General features: G+C 44.0%; 1 protein-coding gene across 1 annotated transcript in view; it reads right to left on the bottom strand.

Annotated features, from left to right (window-relative positions):
• Positions 1-448: 448 nt before the first annotated feature.
• Positions 449-25,372, bottom strand: part of LOC147900178 (uncharacterized) — a 46,780-nt gene continuing 21,856 nt past the window's right edge. Inside the window, exon 9 of the mRNA XM_087376760.1 lies at positions 449-2,073. Within this exon, the coding sequence (XP_087232886.1) occupies positions 1,318-2,073 (756 nt within the window). The 3' untranslated portion in view covers positions 449-1,317. The remainder of the gene's footprint in view (positions 2,074-25,372) is intronic.

Raw genomic sequence — 25,372 nt, 5'->3', positions numbered from 1 at the left:
AAACGATCTCTGCAACAATCATTCTACGATTGTTTTCAGACTCGTTTGATTGATCAGGATGTGTATACAGCCTATACTGAGATCTTTTCTTGAGTAGTAGCTACTTCGCTTTTGAAGCAGCTATGAATGTAATTATTCTATAGAAATAAAGATTTCTTCTCACAAAAAAAAAAAAAAAGTGTGTGTGTGTGTGTGTGAGAGAGAGAGAGAGAGAGAGAATGCATCTAATTACAACCCACAGCTCACGAACCCAATACTTCGCGTAGCAAACAGGGCATGTCTATGGTCTATCCACAATCTATAAATCGCATTCATAATTTTTAAATCTCTTACAATTGCTCAATTATTCGTAGATTGTCCCCTCATGAATTTCCCAAATTCTGTTTATTTGGTTGCACTGTGGTGAAAAAATGAGTGTGGAAAAATATAGTTGGAGGATAAAACGAGCATAGATGGAGCTCTCCAAGAAAACCTCAAGTATCTGTTTGCTAACTGCAAATTGATCCTCCTAAGATTTTTTTACCTATTCAGGGCCCCTTCTAAAAAACAAGGGTATCTAGTACATGTAATGCCTGCACCCTCAGTAAGTCTGTTGAGCTTACCAGTAGGGAGAATCTCTTTTACAGAGAATGTAGGGAGAATCTGTTAAGGGACAGGAAAATCACAAAGCCGAACTTCAGTCCTCTTTTGGGGTATGTCAGCAATGTAGTTTGCTCACAAATGCTCAAGTAAAAAATACAGGTCTGCCATTTATGATATCCATTGGCAACAGAGTCCCCAGTCCTCTACAAAATGCAAGAATACACAGTTCCCTGCAATGGCACTTTTGTGCTGCAGCTTAAAAAGTGTGTTTTACACCCAGCCATAAAAGGCTTCCCAAGCCACCAATATTAACTGTTTGCAAGCAGAACCAGCACATAAGATGTATCTCATAAATCATAGATTACAGAGAGATGCTAGATCTTTCATCCAGCACATCATGTCAGATTCCACCCTAATGAAGGGTGCCATTCACATCCGTACAACACGTAGAGAGCTGTGCTACAAAGGGTGTCGTTGAGAGTACTCTCCACACTGAGTTGTGGATGTCCACCGAGCTCACACCACCTGATGTTTGAACCCAAGACTTTCACCATGATTGGGACAAGTTAAAAAACAAGGGCTGTCAAAGGATTGCTCTATCCCCAAACTTAGCATCATACACACAACTTGCCAAGTCTTGTATTTGACCCATTCTAGCAATGTGGGATATGCATCGATGTTTAGAATTGAAGGTTTAAAAATCTTTCTCAGCACATCAGACTCCACGAAGTTCAATCAGCCACTGGTCCACCTTCGCTTGCGAGCTGGTCTTTCATGCTTGGCTTCATCCCTCTCATTTTGCTGATAGTCTTCACTATCATACTTTCTTCCCAAATCTCTTTCATCCATTGAAATCTTAAAACGCTCTTTGCGCTTTTCCAGCTTTGCAGCCATATCCATTCGTATCACTGTAGGATATTGCTGATGTTCACAATGCTCTATTGATCCCTTGTCTTCTACATTGATGACTGCCCTGTCAGTTTGCCCTGCAGATTCCCATTTTGCATCTGGTTCAATCACTCTCTCTTCTTCTTGTTGTGCAACAACAGACAGCTTTCCCGGCCTCCTATCTATTTGACCCATTTGTTGGCCTTCATGATCTGACCCGTTCTTCTTTCTAGCTGAAAAAAAATCATGACGTTCATGTCGATGCTTTTCTCTCAAGAGATAACCTTGATGCTGGCCAGTTTTCCTCGCCTTGTCCTGGGATAAAAGCCTTTGAGAGGCTTCAAATTGCAAATCCTTGTGGCTCATCCAGCGCTCAAGCTTTGATCGGCCTTTGGACTTGTGTTCTTCATCTTCAGATGACCCCTTCTCTGCAGGAAGCGTGCTCAATTTATCGGTAGGAACTCTTTCAACAGGTGGAGTATGGCGCTCTGCCTTGAGAGGCTTATCCAAGCGATCCTCATCAGGTTGGACCCCCTTAACACCAGCTTCACCACCCACGTCAATAACCATTGGCACTGGATCCTCAGACGATTTTCTATAGACCTGCACCAGCACATACCCTTTATCAGAAAGCATTATCACGTTACCATATTAACAAGAAAACAGCACTCAGTACCCCCCCCCCCCCTCTCTCTCTCTCTATATATATATTTATATATATATAGCTCCTTGTGAAAGACCTTTAGCTCACAGCCTTGCTTGCAAATCTGGGCTGCAACCACAGCAAACTAAATTGTGAGAGAGCTCGTCTTGTCTATTTGCAGGTTCTAGTCACCCTGCCTATTTGCTGAAAAGTGCACTGTGAAGGCTGAGCATGCGTGCGTGCGTGCGTGTGTGTGTGTGTGTGTGTGTGTGTGTGTGTAGAGAGAGAGAGAGAGAGAGTCTATTAAATGTCTTCGAAAGACCAAAGCGTCTATGAGACTGAAAAACCCAGTTACAATGAGCTGCATCGGTGGAGGCACTAAGCGGGCATTTGCACCCAAGACAAATACAAATAGAAATACGAGTACTGAATATCTGAACCCACACACACACACACACACACACATTGGGTGGGTGCACGATCAAGTGGTGCAAATGGTGGTGAGCAATATTTAGGAATACTATTGTAGAGATTCAGGGTAGCTACAACATCAATTGACAGTAAATGATTGTGATTTCTAGGAATATGATACCCAATTAATCCAACATGCTTTTTTTTTTCTGCAAAATTGAAAATTCAAGGTCAATATCGTGGTCATCTTTTAAGAGCTATTACAGTACTATGCTAGTATAAAAAGTGGTCCACCTTCACATGCATCCTCCCCCCCCCCTTCCTCTCTCTCTCTCTCTCTCTCTCTCTCTCTCTCTCTCTCTCTCTCTCTCTCTATATATATATATATAGCGTCTAATGAACACTCAAGTAAGAGAAAGACAGTTCAACCAGGCCACAATACTCTCAGGAGAAACATAATAAGTTCCAAACCTATGAATGCTTGCATATAGTCTAATGAACACTCAAGTAAGAGAAAGACAGTTCAGCCAGGCCACAATACTCTCAGGAGAAACATAATAGGTTCCAAATTGCTCAATTTGGCAAATACAATAATACCAAAACTTACAGTTACAAGCCATGCCGCATAAGGGGGAGGTTTGTTGTCTTCTTGAGGCTGCACAATGGGGGGACAGTGCAAAAATTGAGTTAAATTATTTTTATACGAGATTTAGGGTCTTATTGAGTCTTAAGAACAAATTTCAAGAGCCACAAATTAACCCTACTACGAATAAGATGCAAGTTCCATATCTCAACATAGAGACATGGAAGTTCTAGCTTTTAATACTGGAGGTGACCTTGCAAACCTTCAACTCCCATTGTCTCATTGGGTAATTGATAAGAAGACAATGCTTCAGTTAAGAGAGACTACCTCTATCCAAAAGAAAGGTAAGGCCAACTGTGGAATGGAGAATGAAGCCCAAGGGGGCTGCCTTTTAAAGGCCCCCCTTGGGCCTAAAACTGACTGACCACAGCTTCCTGCCACCGACCAGGCTGCTTCCTGTTCACAGACCTGCTGTTGGATGGTCGACCTGCTGACATGGCACCCGACACTGCCACGTGGCACTTGCTGACATCATCGGTGATGTGGCACCTGCGCTGGATGGACTGCTGAGCTGGCGTTATACAAAAAGGCAGGCTATTGCTTGCGTGACAGTCCACGTGGCTGTTGCGTGCTGATTGGGCAGCCCACGTGGCAGTCCAGCATACCACGAGCTGAGGATGCCCGTGACATCCCCTTCTGCTGAAACTCGTACTAGGGTATGAAAGTAGCCTCCCGTCGTGCTGATGGAGGTGACTGGCTGTGGTATACCTGGCTTGTAAATCCTGATCTGGATGCCTGGTTCATGAATCCTGAAATGGTTGCTAAGCTCATGAATCCTGATCTGCAGGTATTGAATTCCTGGATCTGGTGCTAACTTCTGTTAAGGATATGTGCTGTGAGTTAATACTTCAGGATGATAGGGACGGAGGAAGACTGGTTTGAGAGAGGCATCCTGGTTTGCTTGTAACCATGTTGCCTGCTGTAAGATTGTATCCTCCTGTAATACTGTGTCTTGCTAGCGCCGGTCTCGAGCCCCTTGAATCACTGATATCAAAGGTCGAGGCGGAACACCCTTAATCCAGTAGATGAACTTGGACCCATGACCTATGATTTTGACATCCGAGCCTTGTGTTGATATTCTGGTCAAACTTCGAGCTAGTGCCACCATCCGTGCTCCCAAGATAACGTCCACTACCTAAGTAGGTACGACCCTCAGTGGTCGACTGTGTACCTACCCTGAGATCTTCAGAGTGGCTGAAGCTACCTGCATGTTGCTCTATATTTGCTGCCCTAGAAATGCACCACTCAAGGTCATTGATTCCGTTGGTGTAAAAGGCAACTGAGCCTTCTAAGCTGCTTTGGTGGAGATGATGTCCTTGGAACTGCCTGAATCTGCCAGGATTAGGACCTTGTGACCACCAACCTATCAATAAAACTGAAAAATCTTGGGAAACTGACGAGGCTCCCCCTTCTACAGAGCTTCAAGCTCCTATATGACTTCTAAGGTTGTCCTTGTAGTCTGCTGTTCATCAAGCTCCTCAATGACGACAGAGGTTTTTGAAACTATTGCTAAACCACTTGACGCAGCTCCTGCGGTTAGAAGCTTCTAGTAATGTGGGCAATCTTCCTTAATATGGCCCAGCCCATGACAATACAAGTATTGGTTCTCTTTGGCATAGAGTGCTCGTGTCGCTTTATCCAAGTACCCGCCATAGCCGTTGCTGTCCTTCGCCATACATCTCTTCTTCTGTTGCCCATTCTCATGATCACCTGGAGTGGGATCCTGGGACTTCTTACTGTTGACCTACTTGGATCCTTGACCCTTGTGCATGAGCTCAAAATTCTAAGCAAGCTCGTATGCACACTCATAATCCTGTGGCCTGAAACTTCTGATATACCACTGGATATTTGTAGCAGCCCATGGAGAAATTTGCTCAGCTTCTAACTGTCCTCCAGCTGCAATTGCATAAACACTTGAATGAATTTATTGGTGCAATGATTCACCATTTAGGTGTCTCCCTGGCGTACCTCTTAGAACTGACTCTAGAGCCTGTCCAGGTATCGCGGCGGTGGAAGGAACCCTAATCGAAGACCTTTCATGAATTCCGTCCAACTGTAAAGAGGTGTCTCCTCGTTTGCATCATAGTGTCCTTTCTGCCACTTGAGCCACCAGCTGACTACCTCGCCTGTAAGGTGCATGGAAGCTAGGATGCACCGTTTGTTGTCCTTCGTAGGCATCACGAATAGCTTTTGAACTGATTGAGCCACAAAGTCAACACGAAGGGTTCATGCTTACCATCGTACCGTGTGAAGTTGAGCTTCCCCGCGAAGGAGGTTTTGTCCGGAGGTGGAAGTCTCCATTTCTTCCCCCGCTGGTCGGAGTAGAGAAATGAGAAGTTGCCAGTCCCGTTCTTCCTTCTCTTCTCGAGCAGTACATTCTCGAAGCTCTTTGGCTTCCCAAGCATCTCTATCGCGTTGGTCTTTTGCTTCCCAAGTTGCCCTTTCGGCTTTTCGAGCTTCCCGATCGTGTTCTTCTTTTGCTTCCCAAGCCTCCCGATCACGTTCTTCTTTTGCCTCCCGAGCGATTCTTCCGCGCTATCTGGCGACCTGCTCACGATCGTCCCACATCTCCTGAAGTCGGGTCATGCAAGTGAAGATAGCCTCTGACTGTTGTTGCTGCAACTGCATCATAGCCTGCAACATGGCTGTCATGGCACACATGGAAGTGTCAGCAGGATTCTGTGGCGGGGGTGGCGGTGTTGGTTGAGGCTCACTCATGCTCATGGTGTCCTTATTGGATCTTGTCTGGACCATAAACAATGGGAGCTATCCCTGACTGACCTGAACCTCTTGACTCCTTGACTACACACCGCAAGGTGTAAAGACCTACAGGTGAAGACGGGAGCTGGCCCGATGCGCAATGGAGTAAGGGAGGGAGCGGCTAATGGAGTATAGTACTACCACTAGTCCGGGTAGGACAAAATATAAAACTAGACACCCCTAGAAACCCCTCTGTCTCAGGAAAGAATCTGACGCTCTGATACTAATCTAGCAGGAGATAGACTATCCTCAATCTCTCTCGTGCTCACTAACTGCAAACTGCGAGATGATGCACTCAATACACAAGGTGATGCTATGGATGTGAGTGAGAGAATCAGAGGGAGAGAAATGTAGTGGCCCTCCGAAGAGGAATATATAACTACTGAAAGTTATGAATGCCCAAAGGGCTGAATACAATAGTATGGAAGGGCTGAAACCCTCAACTGCAAAACTGGAAAAAGACTAAGCTAACTAGAGGAGGTGAATCCTCACTAGATCCTTGGAAAGGCTGAGGCACCCTGCTGATCTGCTGCCGGGAGGCCTGCTGCTGAACTGAGGCTGTGATGCCCAAGTGTGGGATGGAGAATGAAGGCCAAGGGGGCTTCCTTTTATAGGCCACCCTTGGGCCTAAAACTGACCGACCAGCAGCTTCCTGCCACAGACCAGGCTGCTTCCTGTTCACCGACCTGCTGCTGGATGGCCGACCTGCTCATGTGGCACCCGACACTGCCATGTGGCACTTAATGACGTCATTGCTGACGTGGCACCCTGCTGACATGGTGCCTGCGCTGTATGGACTGCTGAGCTGACACTGTATGGAAGGGCTGATCTGGCTGTTGCTTGCGTGGCTGCCTGCATGGCATTCCACGTGGCTGCTGCATGCTGACTGGGCAGCGCACATGGCAGTCCAGCATGCCATGGGCTGAGGATGCCCATGACAACTCAAGTTCACCCAAGCTAATGGCATCTTTCACCTTTTGTGTCACTTCTTTACATTACCCACCAGCCCATATGTTGCAGCGGAAATCTGCCTCCACTTGGCTTCTTACTCAACTTGAAGGAAAACCATTGTTTGGCAGCCCCTCAAGATTCATGTGATAAAAAGGCCTCTCCTTGTGGATAGGGAAGTTTCTGTCATGCTCAATAAATCTTGTCCACCATTTGACGCTGAGGAGCAGCCTTTCAGGAGACTCATCCCATCTCCTTCAGAAGATATAGCATCACTCTAGATCTGGCTCCCCCATGCAATACTTGCAAATGTTCATCCGGATAGCTGGTCTGCCTATGTAAAATTTCTCAGCCAAAGTCAGAGATCGGCAGGTAGCCCACAACACTGTGAGCAGTATTTACATGATATGTGTGCTATCCTGTCCCATTCCACTCACACAAAACAAAATAGTCCAATATTACAAGCAAAGCTCTACTGTGCGTATCTATTGCAGCCTCCCCATCTGAAGAGAATCTCTTCTATTCCATTTCTTTGGCACATCTATCCATAGCTGGGGAGAGAGATGTGACCATTGTTCATAGGGTACGTGTGCTGTCCTGTCCCACCCCACTCAGATTCAATCGGCTATAACAAAACCGTCCTCCCACACACTCCAAGCAAAGCTCTCTATGTTTACCTATTGCAGCCTCCCCATCTGCAAAGAGTCTTTTCCATTTCTTTGGCATCTTCCCCATCTGCAAAGAGTCTTTTCCATTTCTTTGGCATCTTCCTCATCTTGCAACCTATTGAAAGACATTAATTGTAAATCATAACATCTACAACAGAATTCTATCAACTCGTATAGGAGCAAGCCTCCATAAGAAACTTACCAAGGTTGCAGTAAATTCACCCTACATTTCCTTCTTCTATTGTGATAACATTGACATACTAAAAGGAATATATGAAAGAGTATGTATCCTCCAAATAGACCAAGCTTTCATTTCAAAATTTGGTCTCTCGTAACAAAATTTGCTGTAGAAGTAAGAGCGTGTGCTGTGTTAGAAATAGGAAAACATCAAGAAAATGAAAGAGATGCAAATTTCAAACGCCATATTGCACAAATGAATTGTGGTTTTAATATATTAAAAACATTTCTTGCAATGCTGTTCACAATCCAAAATAAGATGGTTATGCAATCGGATAACACGTGTTACTATGACATGTGCCCAACGAACCCTTATACTTCACTATCTTGGTCATGATTTAAAACAAAGAGCATAGGTATAAATTCTCAGCTCTCACGTACCACTTAGATTGCTCTCCATCACTCCGTGTCATTGCAAGTATCTCTCAAACTTTCTTTCCTTACTTCTTTTGCAAAACGTAAGCCGCCTAGAAATCTGTTGTGCAGTATCTTCTCATTCACAAAACAATGCTGCATTTCCATATGTTTTCTGAGCACAAGACACAGATTTGGAAGGCCAAGCACCACTTGGGGTGTATCAAAGTAAAATCTTCATGTGGGAAGCCTACATCTCTAAAACTCACCTCAACCAAACGTATCACACATGAAAATCCAAAGAAAACTTTTAGCCATTAAGTCATGCTTTGAGGTCATTCTTGAAGATCAAACAATTAAGAGGTTCCTTCAATTTGTAACATAGTACTAGAGAGGGAGTTGAAATAGACTAGCTCACGTAGACACACCAAAACCAAACAAGTGAAAGAGTAAAATTCAGTGAAGCATAAATAGATTTGACTTGTTGTCTTCAAAGGGCCCAAAATGTTTTCCTCCAGTCAATTTACAATAAGTATGAACAGAAAACTCCAAAGGGAGAGACACTAGCACTACAACTTGCATAAAAATAGAAAAAAAGTCTTCTTTAAATAAAGAAAGAATAGAATGTATGACAAATGAGACAAACCCTAAATGAATGTTGAGATAGCTCTAGTATAAGTTGCCAAAGAGTTTACTACCTAATTCCCCGAAATCTTGATTGACCAAAAAATGAAAGCTTATGTGTGAGATTTTGTGTCATGATTAAAAATGTAGAAGAAAATAAGCACAACACTTTAGGGCCGCTACCATACTCAATGGACTTTGTTGTTGGACTGCCCATATGATAGTGAGCATAACGTTGTTTGGGGAAAGTAGCATAAAAAACTAAATTAGCAAGTTTGATTTTTACTGGATCAAATATAAAAACTCTACAATGAACATTGTAGTAAACCAAAAACTTCTTCAATCTTCATGTTCTACTAAGGGACAAATTTGTGAAAGCAACTCAAATTTCATTGAGCATTTCTTGTGTGTAATTAATAGATATCAAGTATGTATACGTTCATAGACTAGAATATATCCAATCTTACAAATTGAATTTTTTTATAGAACAAGCAAAAGAACAAAGGGAAAATAAAAAAATTAGTAAACGAGAAAAAACAAAAAGAAGAAAAAGAACTTAGTAAGCAAATCTATGCTTATGTTCTCATCAGTGCCCAAGCATAAGCTGCCATCTGGATTTCAAAAGATTCCGGAATCTCTTCGGTAAACCCAGTGCTTACTAAGCATTGAAATAGCAACCAAACAACAACAAAAAAGGAAAGCAAAAAGGAAGAAACAAGAAAAAAATAGAAGAAGAAATGCGGGGAGAGAGAGAGAGAGAGAGAGAGAGAGAGAGAGAGAGAGAGAATTAAATTACATAACGAGTAGTTGGAAACTACTTTCAATACAAGATCAATTAATAAATAAGGGGGGATAGTACTGCTCAAGAACACATTTAACTAGAATATATAAGAATGCATTAGACACTATCAAACAATTTTGGGATTTGTATGTGAGTGTATTCAAGCACACTATATCTCTAGAACTCTAAGTACTTCAAAGTACTCCCACAATATTGTAAACCTTCCTTATCCCTACAACAGTTATCATTCAAAAACTTCAACTAGCTTTCAACGCCAAATCACATCCATAGGCTCAAAGAAAAGCCTTATATGGTTAGAGAACCACTCAAAAGACCTCACTCACAATCAACGTGTATTTAGATGAATCCAAGAACATGCCCAAACTCATCCTCTTGAAGCACAACACATAGTGCAGTTTCATATCTCATGACAATCACTTACACATAGACCAAAAGAAATTTTGGAAAATAGAGAGAGAAAATACAATATTAGACTTACGTTTGACTTCAAGAACTAAAAGCATAGGAATGTGCCCATTCTAGAAGTAGAAAATGCCCAAAAATAATGTGCACCCTTTCTCATCATTAAGGGATTAGTGACCTAGCTTAAAACCGAAAAGCTTAAAATTGGATTTCATTCATTATCCATGTAGTATGCTCAAAAAAAGCCTACAAAGTAGAAACTTAATGCCCACATATAAAGTAATCATAGTTGCAAGACGTCAATGTCATTCGATAAAAGCTAAAAACAATTCATACTATAGAGAAGATGCAAGTCTTAGGTTCAATCCAAATATTACAAAGTGTTCTTCACCATGACAATGCACTTATCATCTTCAAAAATGACAGCATAGCCTCTTTTCCTAAAAGAGGACACAGATAGCAAATTCTTTTTAATCCGTGGCCCATAGAGGCATAAATATGTTCCATCAACTAAGAGCAGCAAAAACCTCCCAAACTTCTTTTACAAAATATGAAGAATGGTTGGCACAAGACACTCTGTTGCCAATGAGGGCAGGCAGCAAATCTACAATTAAATTCTTGTTGGAAGTACCAAACTGCATCTAAGACATCACTCCAAAGTGAGGCAACCCCATGGTTGTCTTCACACCTGGCATTGTAACTGCAAACCAAAACAAGGTTTGTTCAAGTACTACCCTTGCTTGCATCTGATGCATTGGAATCTAAAACAGTCATTCCAGCTTCCTTATTTTCCTCTCTCCAACATCTTCTTGCATTCATTGATGCGGTGTCCAAGCTTCTTACAATAATGGCATTTACCCTTCTTTTTGGGCTAATTTGTATTTTCTGAACTTTTCTTTGATGACTCGGCTAAATTAATCCTAGACTGAGAGCCACCAAAATGAGGCTTATTTGTTAAGAGTCTTGGGCATCTCTTATATGTACTATAGGGACTGAGGGCTTCTTTGTGGGTGTGCCCACCCAAGGATAGTGGGCAGATTCTTCTTGTAAAATACGGAATTAGTCAGGAGCTGTGCCAGGGCATTTAGCCAAGGTATGTAGGCATGGTTAAGGGCTGGAAAGAAGGCTTGGTTAGGGCCTAGTTAGGAGCTTGCTAAGGGCCACAATTTGTCTAAGAACAGCATCTGGATGAGACCAGTCAAGCCAGCCAACCACCCAACCCAAGGGTCAGGTCAGCTAACTGGCCAGGATCGGGTCAGCCAATCTGACCAGGTCAGGTTAGCAGATTCGCCGACCCAAACCCCATCAAGTTAGGTCAGCAAGTCTGCAGGCTATCCCCTGCTCCTGTAAATAGATCACTATATCCTTGTATTTTAAACTTCAGCCTATGTTTGGAGTCTTCCAGGGTGCAATTTCTACCACTTGCAGTCTTTTGCAATCTATTGCACAAATGTACTTTCTCTCTAAGGCAACGAGTGACAAAGCCTAGTTATGTCTAGCACTGATCCTGAGTAGAGGCAGCTAGTGCAAATAGTCCAGCTGGCCTAATTTGAGCTTGTTGTCTATCACAGGGATTCACAGGGATTACCTCCTTCATGAGGTGTACTAGGAGCAGTCGTGGACAATTAAAAAACAAAACCCCATACACTCTTTGCAACTAGCAGATTCTTTATCATAAAGATCCACAGGGAATAATTGGTGCAATCAAATTTATCCTCCTAGGCTAAAACTCTAAAAACATATCCCCGAATTTTGATTCTGATTCTGAGCCACCTTCAAAGATGAATACACAAACAGTCCCAAACATTAACGTGCTTTGAATTATACTGCACCAATAAAAGAACATTGTTCCACAAGCCAATACTTGGCTAGGCAAATGCAGCCTAAATATATCAGGTTGAACTGAAAAAGTGGAATGCTTGCGCAGTACAAAAGCAGAATCAAATCTGCCCCAAAAAATGCACTGTTTGCAGAGTGTTCCTTGAACAAAAACAGCTCGAAGGAATCTGAAATCTGCAGCAGACTATAGCAGCTGTTCCACAGCTATCAAGGCCTCAACAAGAGCGCTACTTGTTCCAAAATGAGCCTGCAACAGGTCACAGTTGAGCTGTACAGATCCAAAATGCAGAACAGCTCTCGAGAAGCGTAGAAAGTCTGCTGAAAATGCTTCTAGAGGCTGAACCTGACAGTGCAACTGTACAGACTGCTTCAAATACCTACACAAACCTCTACAGTAGCTCCAGGAGCTGCCCCGATGCAAAGAAGGTAGGCGGTTACTTTTGCTGAGAAGAACCTAAGCTCCCAGCCTGTTTTTGATCAGTTACTCAACACAACTTATTACTAGCCTTAGATGAAAAGTGATGCCATTAAGATGGTAACGTCTTGCTTGTCTTGCCAAAAAATGAAACCAAGCAGAGTCCAGACAACTACCACCAAAACTTGTACAACCGATTCCTATTCCAACTGAACGATGGGAAAGGATCTCCATGGATTTCATTACAATCTTACATCATTCCTCTAAAGGTGGCACACAAAATATGGTAATCGTTGATCAGGTGTCTAAAAGAAACGTGTCATCCCTCGCAAGAAGAGTGCTTAATTCATGCAACATAAATTCACCCTACATTTCACATTTCGTGGTAAAAGGCAAGAGTTCCAGGTGACGAAGATGTTCCGGCTCCAGGTGATTTGTTCTAGAAATTGAAGCAAGTACTTAACAAACATTGATCTAAGGTCACACTACCACCAAATAAGGATGGAGGAGGAGGATGAGCAGAAAACTGTCTTCAGAACTGAACGTGGTTTATATCAGTTCAAAGTGATGGCATTTGACCTCATTAATGCTCCAACAACTTTCCAAGCACTCATGAACAAGATCTTACAGCCCTATCTCTATAGATCTGTCATATTTTTTGATGATGTACTCATCTACAACAAATCTAAAGAGGAGCACCTAAATTCTAATGCATGTAAAGCACGTCCTTGAAGTCTTGAGACATGGCCAATGAGGTGGAGGAACTTGTTCATACAGTCAACAGCAAGGGCATAAGAATGGAACCCAATGAGGTCAAGTGTGTGAGAGAATGGCCACGTCCTTAGAACACCACTCAATTAAGGGGATTTCTTGGATTAGCCTCCTTCTATAGATGATTCATTAAACACTTCAAAAATAGCAGCACCCCTTACTGACCAGCTCAAGAAGGAGGCCTTTTTCTGAACTGCTACTGCAAAGAAAAGTTTCCAGGAACTGGAGGATGCTTTGACCTTAACTCCCATCCTTATGATCCAGATTTCTCTCAACCATTCACCATTGAAGCTGATGCTAGTGGCAGTGCTCAAGCAAATCCGTGGGACGACAAAGAGCTGACCTACCACATTTATGACCAGGAAATGCTGCAGATCAGCATAGAGGAGAACTCTGCTTTGAGGAGGGGGATTATGTGTTTCTCAGGCCCCACAATACCAGATATGCTTAAGGGAAACACTAATACTAAGCTTGCACATATATATTATGGCCTACACAAAGTGCTAAGGAGGGTTAGTGAAGTGGCTTACCAACTGGAACTGCCCTTCATCTTCCAGGATTCATTATGTATTCCATGTCTCTCTCCTGAAGAGGTACTTGGGTCCATCTAGACAAGCACTTGAGGAGTTACCTCCTATGGATGAGGAGGGACAGATTCAGTACATTCCAGAGAGAATCATTGCTTTCAGGAACCATGTACTCAGGAACAAATCATATCTGGAATACTACATCAAGTGGAAGCGCCTTCCGGATGATGAATCCTCCTGGCAGCCTCATCTATAGTGGAGCAGTATCCATATCTACTCAGTTGACGCAAGATTTGGGGAGCCTTTGAGCAGCAATATTACTCTTTTCACTATTTTCTTTTCCTGTTACAGTGACTCTTCAGAATTTGAGGACAATTTTGTTTCTTGGGTGGGGACAAAAGTGGTACTTTGGTAGCCTTTTAATTATATACCTTTGTAAGGCAGCAGGCTAGAATACATCCAATCATACAAATTCAGATTTTTTGTTGTTCTAAAGTCCAAAAATCTACACAGAAAATAAAAGAGAAAACGAAAGAGAGAAAAAAAGAGGTAACAAAAACTTTTTGAAAAACAAAAGTAACACATACTTAGCAAGCAAAGCAACACTTATGTCGTCATCAGTGCCCAAGCATAAGCAGCTATACTCGGTTTCTAAAGCCTTTTAATTAGCTTTGTACTTTGTACTTTATACTAGAGGCTTTTAAACTGATGCCACGTGGCCGATTGGGGTACAAATCCCATAACTAAAGTTGTAAATCAGCCTGCCCTAGTTTCTATAAGAGGCATGGTCCCCCCCATTTGTACTTAGCTAATGATGAATACACTGTTACTATGCCAAATTTGGGTTCTCACAGCTCCATGCTGAATTCAATAAGGAATTAATAGTTTCTTGTCCTTGTGCAGCCCCTCACAAGTCCTATTGTAACAGCCCATGACTTTCATGACAATTCTATCTTGCTACCAGATGTTGATGTCGATGAGACCAGAATGTCTCGAGTTTCTGCAGACAGACTGGCACCTCTCACCTTCTATGGGCAGGATACATGATCGTATCATATATAATCACCTGTATTGCTGGCCTCCTCAAGCGGATTAACCTGTTTTCCACTCTCTCTTTTTTTTTTGTTTGGAGGGGGGGGGGGGGGGGGTTGTCAAGCGTAGTTGACTATCTCATGCCTTTGTTTCACATATCGCTGACTTTCCCTCTCACCACCACCACCAGGAGCAGACCACACTTATCTACTCTTTAGTATATCCACACCTCTACTCAGCTCACACACTTTGTCGCCACCCACATACACCACTTACCTTCGATCATAAGCTAAAGCCCACCTACTCCGCACGCCTCTCAGACATGCTTAGAGACATTGACTGCCTGCAGCTGCTAGAGGATCGGACCACCCTGATCACACGTTCTCTTCATGAGGCTGCCTTACACACTTTCCCATATACCACCCAATCCACACGCCCTCCACCTCTTGGCTCAGTTCCCTGCAATAGCTGGTACGACAACGAGTGTAAGGCTTTACACCAACAACTCTGACTCGAAACCAAGCACCATCTACCGGGTGAGGCGGAGACGGTACACGAGTATCACCGTCTGGTTCGTCGGAAGAAGCAGGCCTTCAGTCGCCGGAACAAGGAGGAGTGATTGAACATTTTGTTTAATAACAACTCTAAAGACTTCTGGCAGAGGTTCCTAGAACGACGAGCCCCATCCCCCCTCATGGACACCAAAATATGGCACTCCTATGCATGTACATTATATGATGTCCCCAATCAGCCTACACCAGATCTCTCGCATAGACCACGCCCCACCTCTTGCACACTATTCACAGCCAGTGGTGTCAAGCAAGCAACCCTGGGGCCTGAAGCTACCCTGAAGCTTCATAACGGCCGACTAAAGATCAGGAGGGGCTACGCACTGAATTCATTGCCTACGGGGTAACGGCCCTAGCCTCGGTTTTAGCGAAGCTCTTCAATGAAGCAGCTTCCACAATCTTTCCACACACTGTACCCTCAACACTATCACTCCCATAGTTGACTATCTCATGGGACTTGAAGCAAGGGGGGGTCCAGCGTAGTTGACTATCTCATGGGATCTCTTGCCTTTGTTTCACATATCACTGACTCTTCCGTCTCACCACCACCACCAGGAGCAGACCACACTTATCTGCTCTTTAGTATATGCACACCTCTACCCAGCTCACATACTTCGTCGCCACCCACATACACCAATCACCATGATATACACTTCGATCATAAGCTAAAGCCCACCTACTCCGCACGCCTCTCAGACATGCTTAGAGACATTGACCGCTTGCCGCTACTAGAGAACCGGGCCGCCCTAATCACATGTTCTCTTCTTGAGGCTGCCTTACACACTTTTCCATATACCACACGCCCTCTACCTCTTGGCTCAGTTCCCTGCAATAGCTGGTACGACAATGAATGTAAGGCTTTACACCAACAACTCCGACTCGAAACCAAGCACCATGTACCGTGTGAGGCAGAGACGGTATGTGAGTATCGCCACTTGGTTCACCAGAAGAAGTAGGCCTTCATTTGCCGGAACGAGGAGTGATTGAACATTTTGTTTAATACCAACTCTAAAGACTTCTGGCAGAGGTTTCTTGGAACGACGAGCCCCATCCCCCCTCACGAATACCAAATATGGCACTCCTATGCACGTACACTATATGATGTCCCCAATCAGCCTGCACCTGATCTCTTGCACAAACCACCACCCACCTCTTGCACACTATTCACAGCCTGTGGTGTCAAGCAAGCAACCCTGAAGCTTCATAACGGCCGGCTAAAGATCACGAGGGGCTACGCACCAAATTCATTGTCTACGAGATAACTCCCCTAGCCCCAATCTTAGCGAAGCTCTTCAATGAAGTGGTTTGCACAACTTTCCACACACCTAGACCCTCAACACTATCACTCCCATTCACAAGGCAGGAGATCCCATGAGCCCAGAAAACTACAAGACTATTATGATTGGATATGTCATGTCCAAGATCTATACATCGGTACTTAATATAGAGGTTAGCATAAGCACAGAGCTTCGAGACCTCAAAGCAGTCGGACAGGCAGGATTCCAAGTAGATCACGGGACTATGGACCATATACTTACACTCAGGGCATTAAGGAGGCCAAGGGGTGGAGACAAACGGTTTATTGTTGCTTTGTGGATTTCGGCAAGGCTTTTGACACAGTGCCAAGAGCCCAACCTATCACACGCTTACCGGATGGGGTATGATCAAGAGATCACGTGGGTAGTTATGGCACTTTATGAGAGAGTATCGGGTAGGGTTCGAACAGGTACAAGAAGGACAGAGGAGATCATGAGCACCATTGCGGTCAAACAAGGTTGTCCACAATCACCAACCTCGTTTGGTCTACACATTGATGAGCTTGAGACTTTTATTAGGACCCTCGGAGGGGCTGGTTGCTCTCTAGCTAGATCTCTACTCCAGATTCTCCTTTATGCCGATGATGTGATCTTATTATCCTCCTCATCTGAGGGCCTCTAGCAGCACCTGGATGCACTCAACACCTTTGTGAGACACATGACTTCAAGGTCAATCTTGGTAAAACCAAGGTCATGATCTTCAACACGTCCCGGGCAGCCATGCACAGAGAACACTTCACAATGGATTGGCTTGGCTGCCAATGGAGGTGGTTGCATCCTACACGTACCTAGGGGTCTCGTTCTCCAGCCTGATCTTCACGATGCGACCAATAGTACAGGCTCGATTGAGCAAGGGGTACGCAGTGCTAGCCAGACTCGAGCGACAGTGCTTTTACGCTCATTTTCAAGATCTTGGACCAAGACTCTTCTCTTTGACTCTTTGGTCCGACCAGCAGGTATGTACAGGAGCCAGCGTTGGGACCAGACCTATCAGATACAGATTGGGCCCATATTGAGAGGCTTGAGGTCCTTATTGCTTTCACAAATGATTCGCATTGAGCCTTCAGTCCCACATCAGATAGTTCTGGCTGAGTTCGAGGTATCCCCACTACAGCTTGATGCGGCCTTTCAAGTGATCACATATCTTTACCGCATTAGATAGTATGGATCCCACACCACAGGATGATGCAAGCTTCCTTGGTTGGCCCTATCCTCTTCCATGGCATTGACAGCAGAAGGTGATCAAAGGAGGATAATAAGATCAGAGAAGGACAACTTTTACAAGAACCATTGCCTACGAATCTCCGCTGAGGATTTCGTCGATCCACCAAGGTATACACATATCCACCTTTCTCATGCCTTAAGGATGTCTATAGGACAATTTCGAGTTTCGTAACATCGCCTCCATATTGAGAGTGGTCACGCAGAGGGGATACCTATAGGGGCTGCATCTGCACCTTATGTGATTCCGAGGAGATAGAGTCAGAGGAGCATTTTGCATTCAGTGTATTGCGAGATTAGAGGTCGCTACTACTGCCTTTTCAGAGATGGTCTTGGTTCGACCAGAGATGCCTGGCGGCCTTCATCCATGAGGCTGTCCAACATAGGGAGTGTTAGAATTATTGCCATAACTCTAGGCAGTGACCAATGTAATCCATAAGTGAGTTAGGAGCACTTTTCCCTCTTTAGAGGTTTTTCCCCCTAACCACAGTTAGTGGGTTAGTGTGGTTTTGTCACTTAGACAAAACCACCTCCACTCCTGTATTTCATTATCTTATCTATTGCACACTACGTTTTGCTTTTGCTTGCTCCTGCTTCCATTGCTTGTTTGTTTCTCACATTTGGTATCAGAGCCTGCCTTCGTTTTCAGACCTTGAGCCCATCGTCAAGCTCATGCCTCTGCTCCCATATTTCTGTTCATCCACTGCTCCACACGGGAATCCGTACATAGGCTTGACATGCTCATCCGTACAACAGTACGGGCAGTCGTGTTCGTCGCCATACATTACGTACAGGTCTTGCGATACCAATCCGTACAGTGAGCACCACACTTTGTCCGTACAGTGAGCACCACATTTCGTTCGTATAGCAGGCGCTACCCGTCCGTACAGCAGGTGCCACACTTCGTCTGCATAGCAAGCTCTACCTGTCCGTACAGCAAGCGTCCGTACAACGTACGCTCAGTGCCGCCGTACATATCTGCAGGTGCCGCACTTTGTCCGTACACTCGTCATTCCAAGCTGCGCCGTACATTGTACGATGTTCGTGTAGATCAATCAGAGCTGTCCGTACAGTGCCGATCATTTGACGGCACTTTGCCGTACATTGTCCGTACAACAAGTCTGTTGCACACCGTACATTCTCCGTATACCTGCATCGTACATTCCGTATAGCTCAAACTGTACTTACGCCAGTACTTCCCTTGTCCATATAGTTGCATTGCATCCCGTGCATTTTCGTGTGGCAAAGCTTTTGCAAGCACATTCGGGTTTTCAGCTAAGGAATCAAGCAATTTTGGGGCAGATATTTTCTTTGCAGGACAAGCAAGCAAAAATTTGGGGCTTCTTGTGAATTTTTCCCAATTTCAGCTCAATTTCTCCCCAAAATTTGGGGCTTTTGGTTTTACACTGCAATTTCTTGCATAATTAGGGCTTTCATATACTTTGCTCTCTTTTGGATGCAATTTCCCTGAAGAAATTGGGGCTTTTAGCATTCGCATGCAATTTGGCACTGTACTAGCAGTTTGGGACTGTTGCAGGCAGTTTTGAACTCATTTTGAGTGACATTGCAAACACTAGCAATTTTTGCAGTGTTATTTGGGCAATTTTTGGGCATTTGCAGCATTCTGGTGCATTTTAAGCCTTTGGTAGGCTGTGACAGCAAGCTGTCATTTTGGGCAAACTTCTTACAGACTTTGGTTGTGCATCTTTGATCCCAGGAAGGGATTTCACTTGTCAGATTTGCTGCATTTTTTGTTTTCTGTGGCAAATATGGCTCAGAGCAACAACCCCAATGAGGTTTTTGGTGTCCTCACACAGGAGGATAAGTTGGATGGCACCAACTACTCCTTATGGAGTTTTATGATTCGCAATATCTGTTGGCAAACACCTATTGGATTATGTAAACGGAGATGAGACACGGCCCGAGACTGTGGTTGCACTTGTCACTCCTCCTCAACAAGGTGGAGAAAGGGGTAGAGGTCAAGCACAAGGTGAAGGACAAGTGTTAGGTGCAGCAGCTGCTGCTTTGGTGCCTCCCACACAGGAACAAAAAAGGTAGGATTCACGTGATGCACAAGCTCTTTCAGTTATTTCCCTTTCTGCCAAAAGGTTTATCATTCCACACATTTGGTCATGCAAGACCTCAAAGGCAGCTTGGGATATTATGGAGAGCATCTTTGCAGCCAGAAATGATGCCCGAGTCTCTTCTCTTTCCTCAAGAGAGAGCTATCTCACACACATATGGATGAGGGTGATTCCATGAATACTCACCTCACCAAGCTTCAGGATTTGAGGGAACAATTGCTGAATATAGATAAGATCATTCCTGATTCAGAGATGATTACCACCACTCTGAATTCTCTTTCTAAGTCGTATCTTGGTTTTCATACCTCGCTGAATTTGTCATTGAGGAGGGGTGCCAATCCTCTCTCTTTTCACGAGTTGATAGGACTCTTGTTGCAGGAGGAGCAAACCAGGAAGAACATGGCCACACGGGCTGGCGAGCATGCTATGCTTTCAAAATTCAAGCCTAAAGGGAAAGGGCAGTAGAAGCAACATGCTATCAGCCTACACATCAGCATAAAGCTGATTCCCGACAGCCCTCTCACAAGGCTAAAAGTGATGCAGAGAAGCCAAAGAGGAAGGGTATTTGTCACTACTGCAAGAAGCCGGGTCACTATATTGGTGAATGCAAGAAGAGAATAGCAAAGGAAAAGAAAAAAGATTCGGGTATGGATGTCTCAGATGCTTCAGAAGGAGCAGATGCTACAGCCAACTTTGTGGGAGAAGATTATGCCTTTTTATCTTGCATTTCAGATTTTCAAGTGGCTGGTTCAGATTCTACAGCCACTCTTGAGGATGATTCTTATGCTTTCCTAACTTGCAGCTATGACCCTTCGAAAGATGCATGCACTTTCAGTGTCAATGAGACATTGAACACATGGTATTTTGGTAGTGGTGCACCCAAGCACATCACTTCCAGGAAGAGTCTTTTTGCATCTCTGCATGCACCACCCACTGGAAAGAGAGTGACTTGTGCAAACAATTCTTCTTATTCAGTGTGTGGAGTGGGTGACATTATACTTACCTCCACGAATGGCACAGATTTCAAATTTCCTGATGTTCTTTATGTGCCTGGTATCAAGAAGAATTAACTTTCAGTGTCCTCACTCAATCGAGGAGGGTTTCAAGTCATCTTTAAAGATGCCAAGTGTGCAGTCCAAGACAAAGAAAATGATTATGCCTTTGATGTTGTCTGGCCCTTTGTATCATGGTCTTTTTCAGCTTGATGTTTATGAGAAACGATCCGATCTTGCACTTGCAGTAAACACTCCCACTGTTGCCATGCAGAATGCAAAGTTATGGCATGCCAGATATGGACACATGAGCTATGGCAGCTTGATGACACTTTAGAAGCATGCTATGGTTGATGCATTGCCTCCTTTGGAGTCACCTCCTCCTCATGCATGTGAAGGGTGCATCCTTGGTAAGATGCATAGATTTCCCTTTTAAAAGGATGGTGCAGTACGAGCTGTCCGGAAATTACAGCCCATACATAGTGTATGTTGTCCCATGAGGACACCTGCTTTGGGTGGTTATCTGTATTATGTCACATTTACAGATGACTACAAAAATTACACTTGGGTCTATGGCTTGAAGATGTGTTTATGCATTTCAAACACTTTGTGGCCAAGGTTGAAAATGAGACAAGACTCAAGGTGCAGATACTTCGCACTGACAGAGGAGGCGAGTATATGTCTCATGAATTTGAGGCATTTTTGAAGGAGAAAGGCATCACACATCAGCTTACAGTGAGGCTTACTCCTCAGCAAAGTAGAACTCTCATGGAGATGGATAGATGCATGCTCACTAGCAAGAAGATGCCTCACAAATTCTAACTCGAAGGGCTCATATGTGCCAATTATGTTTTGAATTGAGCTCCCACTAAGGCTTTGACAATCCCTCCCTACAAGACTTGGCAGGGGAGACAGCCTTCAGTGAATCATTTTCGTGTCTTTGGATGTGTTGCATATGACCACGTACCTGTGGAGTTTCGGCATAAGTTGTCAGATAAAGTACTAAAGTGTATCTTTGTTGGGTATAGTGCAGAAAGCAAAGGCTGTCGTCTCTACAATCCTGCCACACGCAAGATTTTTGTGAGTAGAGATGTAATATTTTCAAAGAATTCAGCTCATACGCATGCTGAATTCACTATTCCAGCTTCTTCAGATGATGTTTTTGAGGGATTCCTTCCTTGGTTCCCCAGCTAATGCTCATGCTGAAATTCAGCATTTACAGCAGCCTCCTCTTGCTCCACATGCCCAGATTCAGCCATCTGCTGATTTTGTTCCTCCACAAGCAATGGATGATGTTGTCAGGCAAGAGATTCAAGAGATACATGCAGCAAAAACAGTTCCGAACCGGTTGCTACAAACTCTCAGGGAGAGTAGACTTGAGGCACCTTTGCTTGGCAAGACTCGTAGTGCAGCAAGGCACACAGGGGGGGGTCTTTCTGTTGAATCAACATGCAGCAAAAACAATTCCGAACCGGTTGCTACAGACTCTCAGGGAGAGTAGACTTGAGGCACCTTTGCTTGGTAGGACTCGTAGTGCAGCAAGGCACACAGGGGGGGGTCTTTCTGTTGAATCAGCTTATGCAAGTACTCTTCTACCTGATACTTTCAAAGAAGCCAAGGATAATGTGCACTGGATGAATGCCATGCACAATGAATTGCAGTCCATTGAGAAAAATCAGACTTGGGATGTTGTGGATTTACCACCAGGAAAACATGCCATTGGTACCAAATGGGTTTTCAAAGTGAAAAGGAAGCCAAATGGGTCCATTGATTGATACAAGGCACGGCTGGTTGCCAAAGGATATGCTCAGAAAAAGGGCATAGATTATGAGGAGACTTTTGCTCCTACATCCCGGATGACAACTATCAAATCAGTTATTGCAATGGCTGCAAATTTTGTTTGGAATGTTCATCAGTTGGACATAAAAACAGCTTTCCTTAATGGGGACTTGCAAGAAGAGGTTTATGTCAAACAACCTCCTGGCTTTGAACTTTCGAGCAATGCGCTTCAAGTTTGCAAGCTGAATAAAGCTTTATATGGACTGAAACAAGCCCCACGTGCATGGTATGCCAAGATTGATGCCTTCCTGGCAAGTAACAACAGTCCCACTGAAAGCACCCTCTACATCAAGAAGGATGGGGGGGATATTTTAGTCATCATTCTTTATGTAGATGACATGCTGCTCACAGGGTCAAATGAGGAAATAGTTACAGATTTCAAGGCTAAATTGAAAGCTGAATTTGACATGACAGATTTGCGCATGTTAAATTTCTATTTGGGGATCTAGTTCATACAAGACAAGCGTGGCATTGTATAATCCAAGTATGTGCAAATGCTCTTGGATAGATTCAACATGCAAGATTGTAAGCCTATAGCCACTCCCATGGAACCAAGGCTGAAGCTTACTATGTATGATGCAAGTGAATCAGTGGATACCACACTTTACAACCAAGCTGTTTGATGCCTCATTTATTTGTGCAATACATGACCCCATATTCAGTATGTAGTATCTCAAGTGAGCAGATATATGCACAGCCCAAAGACAACACATTGGCAGACTGTAAAACGCAAGGCACAAAGTCTTGTGGCTTGATACATGCTTACAGTGACTCAGATTGGGCTGGAGAATATGACACTAGGCAGTCCACAAGTGGTGATTGTTTCTTTTTGGGCAAAGCTTGCATTTCTTGGCTGAGCCAGAAACAATGTACTATGGCTACTTCCTCATGTGAAGCTGAGTACAGGGCAGCTTTCACAGCGACAGTTAAATGTGTTTGGCTGCGTCGTTTGTTTGCTGATCTTCATCTCTCATTGTTAGGTCCTTCTCCGATTCTCACTGATAGTCAGAGTGCCATAGCAGTGGCAAAGAATCTTGTGTTTCATGCTCGCACGAAGCACATTGAGGTTCGTTATCATTATGTCATAGAGAAGTTGCATGCAGGGGAGATCAGTATGATCTATGTGTCAACACATGACAATGTTGCAGACATCTTCACCAAAGCACTTACACGTGAGAAGTTTGAGGCATTTCGCAGTGCCCTAAACTTATCTCCTTTTGGTGATTGATCACTACCTTGTACATCATCACATTGGCACTGCAGGGGGGTGTTAGAATTATTGCCATGACTCTAGGCAGTGACCAATGTAATCCATAAGTCAGTTAGGGACACTTTTCCCTCTTTAGAGGATTTTCCCCCTAACCATAATAAGTGGGTTAGTGTGGTTTTGTCACTTGGACAAAACCACCTCCACTCTTGTATTTCCTTATCTTATCTATTGCACACTATGTTTTGCTTCTGCTTGCTCCTGCTTCCATTGCTTGTTCGTTTCTCACAGGGAGCAAAAGCTCAGAGCACATAGAGGGGACCATGACACATAGCCAGACCCCACTCAGAGTACAATCATTGAGTTCTTCCAACAAGACAACCCCGACCAACACGACCCATGGAGACGGCTACCTCAAGGACTCAAGCCACAGCTTAAGACATGCCATACCCGCAGGCACATAGAGGGGCATATCGCACTAGGGGACTTCCCTTCCATGTTCACCAAACAAGGGGACCAACCCACAGGAGTGATGGTATCACTCGTTCGTCAAAGGGCTATGGCCAAGAGATCACAACCGGCCATAGTGCCCCAAACTTATCTCCTTTTGGTGATTGATCACTACCTTGTACATCATCACATTGGCACTGCAAGGGGATGTTAGAATTATTGCCATAACTCTAGGCAGTGACCAATGTAATCCATAAGTGAGTTAGGGACACGTTTCCCTCTTTAGAGGATTTTCCCCCTAATCATAATAAGTGGGTTAGTGTGGTTTTGTCACTTAGACAAAACCACCTCCACTCTTGTATTTCCTTATCTTATCTATTGCACACTATGTTTTGCTTCTGCTTGCTCTTGCTTCCATTGCTTGTTCGTTTCTCACAGGGAGCAAAAGCTCAGAGCACATAGAGGGGACCATGACACATAGCCAGACCCCACTCAGAGTACAATCATTGAGTTCTTCCAACAAGACAACCCCGACCAACACGACCCATGGAGACGGCTACCTCAAGGACTCAAGCCACAGCTTGAGACATGCCATACCCGCAGGCACATAGAGGGGCATATCGCACTAGGGGACTTCCCTTCCATGTTCACCAAACAAGGGGACCAACCCACAGGAGTGATGGTATCACTCGTTCGTCACAGGGCTATGGCCAAGAGATCACAACCGGCCACATGTATTGATAGTCGCCAACGACCTATCACAAGCTATATGCCACCACAACAGCCTCAAACATCGACGCCCCCTCCAAGAGTTGATGCTTCTGCTTGTTCCCACTTTGAGAGCCCCCAAACCTCTCACTATGTACTAATGTTTGTTATGATTTGGGACTTTGGGTTTCCTTTTGTAGTGACTCCACCCTCGGCTCATTGTATCAGTTTCTTTCTTTCTTTCTTTCTTTCTTTCTTTCCCTCTCTTAAGAGATATTGTCCTATTACTCTCTGCATTGTATCTTCTATATATTTCAGCAATCACATTTCCTATTTCAAATGGATAAACCTAGCCTAGGCAAGTGCATATTGATCCTATCCATTCTAGGGCTGTCTAGCTGGGCTAAGTTAGTGGTATTTAGTCAAAGTTAGAGCTAGTC

Source organism: Dipteris shenzhenensis, chromosome 7 (genome assembly GCF_047967505.1).
Source record: "Dipteris shenzhenensis isolate YYH24624 ecotype China chromosome 7, Dip_SZ_1.0, whole genome shotgun sequence".
Taxonomy (NCBI): domain Eukaryota; kingdom Viridiplantae; phylum Streptophyta; class Polypodiopsida; order Gleicheniales; family Dipteridaceae; genus Dipteris; species Dipteris shenzhenensis.
Note: the sequence above shows the minus strand (reverse complement) of the source record. Positions and strands in the feature narration are given on the sequence as shown.